The sequence below is a fragment of the Pteropus vampyrus genome, unplaced genomic scaffold (genome assembly GCF_000151845.1).
Source record: "Pteropus vampyrus isolate Shadow unplaced genomic scaffold, Pvam_2.0 Scaffold12, whole genome shotgun sequence".
In the NCBI taxonomy this organism is placed as follows: domain Eukaryota; kingdom Metazoa; phylum Chordata; class Mammalia; order Chiroptera; family Pteropodidae; genus Pteropus; species Pteropus vampyrus.
The window spans coordinates 1366478-1372750 of NW_011888793.1; the positions used below are offsets into that span (position 1 = coordinate 1366478).

Genomic DNA, 6273 nt, shown 5'->3' on the forward strand with positions numbered 1-6273 from the left:
AGAGCTCTGGGTAGGTTAGGTCTAGAATTTAGGCCCCCCAGTATAGCTACCTTTTCATCATTCTGTTTAAATCTTCAGAAATTCTGGCTGGATTTGCTCCTTTTACGGCTAGCTATTCAAGACATGGATCTGTTTGATATAGCCAATTGGAGTGTTCTAGATCATCATTTCCCAAGGTGGTGTCACAGAACACTGGACCTGCCAAGTTGTTCCACAAAAGAGAGTCCCATGGCAAAAAGAATTTAGGAAACACTTCCTGTAAGAAGGCTTCCCTGATCCCACACTAATCTAGGTTACATGCTCCTGGGGCGTGATTTTATGGCACTATACATCACACTTGAGAGTTAATTCTCATTTCTTTGCCAATCATTGATCTTTATGGTAAGCAATCTGGTGGCAGAAATTTGCCTGGCATTGTATCCTCAGCCCCTTACACAGTACCTGGCTCATCGTAGACTCTTGAGCATATATTGAATGAATAAATGGACAAATTAATTCCTCCTCTTGGACGCTTATAATTTTGACTCTTAGAAGTCCTGCAATAAAGAAACCTACTTAATATTTTTGTCACAGTATTTACCCAAAGTATTTGACAATAAATTCTTTCTATGTAATAACTTTTATTTTCGTAATTTGTGTCCCTTATAACACTTTTTGGGGAAATGTTCTTTAGAAAATAAAGTGCCATTGAAAGGGGGGCTGCTGATTTGTAATGAGCCAATGGTGTGGAAACCTACAAGAAAATGGGCTCAAACTAACTGACTTCATGATACATATCCTATCCTAACCACTGGGAAATCCTGGGCTTATGAAACATATTTATAACAAAACCACATCCATTTGATGACAAATCAAATAACTCAGAGACTCAGGCTTAATTCCCCATGAAAATTTAAATTTAAAGAGCAATGTGATATGGTAGAATCAAAAGTCAAATACCTTTGAGAAAAATGAAAAAGCAAAAAATAGAAATAGCAAAGAGTAAACAAGTGGTAATCATGAAATAAAAATAAGTAAACTTAAAAATAGACATAAAAATTAGAAATGGCAGTAAGCAGGTCGTACATATGAGCTGATATAACAAGGAAAACTCTTGTTTTCCACTCATTTAATTAATGTCATTCATTTAACTTTGAGAAGATAGGTACACCATTATGGAGACCGAAGGAGAACATAAAACTTTCAAGAACCAATATTCAGGAAGAATAGTAGCACTAAACCTGTAAGCCCATATTTGTTTTTTCGGCCAAATCAGTAAAGTGGAAGATGATTATAACCTGCTAGAATGGAAGCTTTAAATATTAAACCTCTTGTAAATTGAAGAAAAAGTTCATGAAAGTACAATATACGTGAAACAATGACTTGTCAGCTCTTATTTTGGTTTTCTTGGGAAAGCTGTAGCCTATGAGAATAGGGCATTAGAAGCTGAATTTCAGACCAATTTTTTTGTTTATTCTGAATCTCGAAAAGAAGCCACTGCAAAGATCTCTGTTTCAATGTTGTCAGCTACTCTTTGTAAATAGTATGGATCAAGTTATTCAGTTGATATTAGTGGGCAAATTATAACGTTTGCATTTGAAAATTACATAATCATTCTCACATTCAGTATTATAATTTTCATAGGCCTTAGCAATTAAAGAAAGAATTGGCTATCCTGATGACATTGTTTCAAATGATAAAAAACTGAATGATGAATACCTCGAGGTAAGTCTCTATAAAGTCGCTGGGCTAATGACACTTGGGGCTGGTGCAACATCATTTCTAGCTATGGGATACTAGAAATTATGTGAAATAAACTAAAACCATAGGACTTATTATATAAAGCCTTTAACACTAAAGACAGATCTATGTTTGTTTTATTTTTAGCCTTTTGTTTCATTTTCTTGGTTTTTATTTGATTTTCATTATTTTGGTTTCCACATATTCCATTTTAAGAGCAGTAAGAAAAACGTTGTGTCCTTTAGAGAGTACCAAGAGTGGACATCAAAGTGGTGGACAGCAGGCAGCACTCCGTCCCCTTATCTCATCTTCTGCAGGCTTGAAAAGTAAAATCTTCAGGTTTCCATCCACCTTCTAATTATTCCTCCATTGGATAATCTAGGTCGTGCATTCTTTATTGAAAAAACAAACAAAAAATCTGTTGTTTGAGAATCAGAGACTATTTTATTCTCCTCTGGTAACGTAACAATGAAAAGAGAAGAGACTTGGTTAAAGTCACTGCGGTACTGTTTTCAGACTCAGCTGATGGCCCAGTTGGTGACCTTGTGGTCACTGCAACTACTTGAGACTCTGGTGATGACATGGTGACCCTTGCACAGAGCGAGGATGACAGTAATTCCCCATCTACTGATTAGTAGTCTAACGTGGGGGTTTGCAAGCCATGGTGTCCTCTTCTCCTTTTCCATTTGTAGAAAAGCTTAACTATTTCTTTTAAATGAGCTGGCTGCGGCATGTTATACTGGGGGCCCTTGTGCAGAAGCCTAGTCACTAAGACCATAGATGCAAAGCTGAACTGTGTGGGTTCAAATCCCAACTCCACCACCCAGTAACTTGGGCAAGTGCACTTGTCCGTGCCTCAGTTTCCTCAACTTTTAAATGGTGATAACAGCCCATCTTTATGATTATTAAAAGAGTGTAATCTACATTTAAAGTTTCTAGAACACTGCCTGGCACATAGTAGGTACATATGAGAAACATAGTAGGTTCTATTATCATACCTGGTATTTGAGGATTAATATCAATATAGTAAGGCTTGCCCGACACTTGATTTCATTTGATTAATTACAAAAGAATAGACTGAAATAGTGATTCAGCTAGACCAGCAATGACCTGTAATATAGAATTAGACTGACTGGAACTAAATTCTTTGATAAGTGTTAATGCTCTCTGTTGACTTTATTAATTGATAGAATTTAAGAAAATATTCTCTTTGTTTTTTAGCAAAAGTTTTATTGGTTTTAATATTTTTTCCAAAATCTTTTATATCATATAGTTGAACTACAAAGAAGATGAATACTTTGAGAACATAATTCAAAATTTGAAGTTTGGCCAAAATAAACAACTAAAGAAGCTTCGAGAAAAGGTGGACAAGGATGAGTATGTATATTTCCGTTTCTAATATGTTCATTCAGAAGAGGGCCTTTTCCCCTCTTCCTTGTTGTATTAAGAGAAAGAGCCTGACTTAGAACTTAGTTTTAAAAAATATAATTGTCCTCCTTCTATAAAGTACTTTTAAGAACATCTAAGAATATCATACTAAGGACGGGTCAGAGATTTAACCAAATTTAATATTTTTTTATTAAGGTATGTCCTCACACAACCTCATTTCTTTAGTTTCTTTTCATTTTATCGTGTGTCCCCTCTGTTATCCTCAAGAACACCTTAATCTAAGTAACCATAGCTTCTTCAAGCCTTCTCTGAGGCTTTACTTGCTATACTTAGAATTTTCTTCTGCTCACAACTCCACCTGTTTTCTCTCAGTCAGTCATTCTACACCTCCCTGCCCTTCCTAGATTGCTCCACATGACACTTCTCTCACCCTAGTGGTAGTCAAATGTGAGATACCAGGAATTACTCTCATTCGTAGCCTTCAAATGCTTAATCTTTGCTTATAGGTGGCATTAGTACTTCACATTAACTATTAGTTTAGTGTTTATTTTTCAATTAAATGGAGGCGTCTAACACATTTATCAACACATGTGTTTGTGAACTTAAATCCCTAGAATTGCTTATGTTGACTTCTCACTAGGCAGTCAGCTCCTAGAGAAGAGGGTCTATTGCTTTTGACTATCCACCACAGTGATGAAAACATAGGTTTTCAGTTAAAACTGAATTAATGAGTGAGCAAGTGAAAAATAAATATGCTAACTTAATTTGTGTGATAGCTGACTTAATAACATGCCAATGAGGTGCTTGGTTTATTTAAGCATTCATTTATTCTTCTACTTATTTGTTTATTAAACTAAAATTTTTGAACACTAAGTTCAGGCATCCTGGAGTAGTGGGAGAATCAAAGATGAACTTTGATTATGTTACATAACATTGTCACAGCAGAAGGTATTGTGGAGGAGGAGGAGAAGTTTCCCGCTTCACTCTTTCTGAGTTTGTATGGCTGGACTAATAATAACATTGATATACGACCTGATTAACAGAAGAAAAAGTTTAATACGTGCACACAGGAGATTATAAATGATACCCTGAGAAATGATGAATCATCCAGATTTTTATACTTTTTAGACAAAGAAACAATAAATTAGTGAAGAATAGATAGGACGAAGAAAGTTAGATTTGTGTGCTTATTAGGGAAGAATCTAAGCAAAGTTGGGACTTGGGTTGTAAATTAGTAAAGAAATCAGTTTTGTTTATACAAGCTTTTTGGCCTTAAATTCCTTAACTCTAGGGATAATGGTGTCTCTCTCAGCCTCCTAGAGCAAGGAGGGCATCCTTCACAGGAGATACTTATTTCCTGCATTCAGGGAGACGAGCGAGGGAGGGTCAGCGTGCCCTTCTTGCACCAGCTGCTTGTTGAGTAACTTTAATTCAAAGTAATCTTTTTGCCATTGTGGAATATTTGGGGGTGGCCTGCCCAGGGCCCTGAAAGTAGGAAAGACATAATGTAATAAACTGTACCACCGGTGGGGAAATATTGTGCCAAGAAAAGTACAAAGTGCAGTGGGACTGTTTGATGCTAAGACTGTTCTAAGTACACCAAGTACGGGTTGGACAAAATTCCTAAATGGAAATACCGATACATTTCAGTCTTTATACAGGTACCCTGAAAGAGAGACTGATTTCTTTTGCTGACCTCTGGGTTTATACTGGAGCGAATATTGTGTTGTCTGGTGCTAAAAATGGGGCTGCAAATGTCAGAGGATGTTTAGTGTCCCAGCTAGGAAAGAAGAAAGGAGAATGGGTGCATGTGATTGGCATTATAATCGGTTAATAAACCCTTTTTCTAGAAACCCACAAAGTCATCAAAAAGAATATTCTGAGGGTTAAATTTATAATCTGAGACGTTTCTTAGAAGTCTGAATATTTTCATTTCTTTAAAATACTTATAATTGCATTTAATATTTGTTAGCACCATGTAAATTATCTACAAATATTGTCAAATATTCTTTCTGAAAATAGTTAACATAATCTGCATTCATATGACACCAGAATTTTTTTTATAATTTTAAAAATAGTTGTTGAAATATTGCTTGATCTTTTCTTTTGAAGTTGATGTAGTCCCAGTTCCATAATTATTTTGGAACTTTTCATTCCCTTTATCATATGTGTTGATTTTCTCTGAGCCCTTTTCTCTTTATGGTAGATAATTGAAAGCCAAACTCGTATACAATATTTGAATGAACATTTGGTCAGTAGCATGCATAGCTCAGTAGTACTTTTTGGGTCCTTTCCATGAGCTTCTGATAGTCAATCACAAGTGCAATATAACTTCTAAGGTCTTCTCTGCCAAACCAGGCTAGTTCGTCTTCCTTCCCCATCTAATGCCTACATACCGAGTACAAGGGTCGAAAATTCTGACTGCACATTAGGGTCATCATAGAAGCAATAGAAATAGTACTGATTGCCCAACTTCACCACCCTAGATTGTGATGTACCTGGCTGTGGGTGGGGACCCAGTTATAGCAGGTCCTTGAATAATGTTGTTTTGTTCAATGTTGTTTCGTTATGATGTTGATGAGATGCTTATATTAAGTAGGAACTTTTAACTCTTGTTGACATCAATTAGGCAAGGTAAAACTGGTTCTGTCATTTCGCCACAGTTCCAGAAACCTATTGATGACATCAAGCGAGGACTTACTCTACTGATATTCTTTTTAAGTACTACCACCACCCCCTCTCCAAGTGAGAACCCTTGAGTTAAAGCAGTTCATTTTGTATCATACTTGTTCATATTTACTTTTGTGGAATATTTTTTATAAGATAATGCCTTTCATTTGGCAATTTAGGCTTAAATTTTATTTTTTGTCTTAGAAAGTATTGGAAGCACTTTTGATAGTGATTGCATCAATTCATTAGGATTTTGCCCTATAGGACACAACATGATAAAAATCTCTCATATTTTATTGAGATTTCTTATAGTGAAAGTTCCTGACTTGTTTTGTATCTGCTTAACAGTAATAAAATCACTACGTTTCTTTCCTTTTTTGTGTGTAGGATCAAGTTCAAGTCCTCACTGCCTATGTTCAGGCAGATAATATATATTGCTTCTACTTTGTTCACATAGCTATAATTATCTTTCAGAGAATTATATTTTCAGATACT

At 35.6% G+C, this 6273-nt stretch overlaps 1 protein-coding gene across 1 annotated transcript in view; it reads left to right on the forward strand.

Annotated features, from left to right (window-relative positions):
• The window catches only part of MME (membrane metalloendopeptidase), an 83521-nt gene that overhangs the window by 41206 nt on the left and 36042 nt on the right, over positions 1-6273 (forward strand). The window contains exons 13-14 of the mRNA XM_023524020.1: positions 1624-1704; positions 2993-3096. Of these exons, the coding sequence (XP_023379788.1) occupies positions 1624-1704; positions 2993-3096 (185 nt within the window). The remainder of the gene's footprint in view (positions 1-1623; positions 1705-2992; positions 3097-6273) is intronic.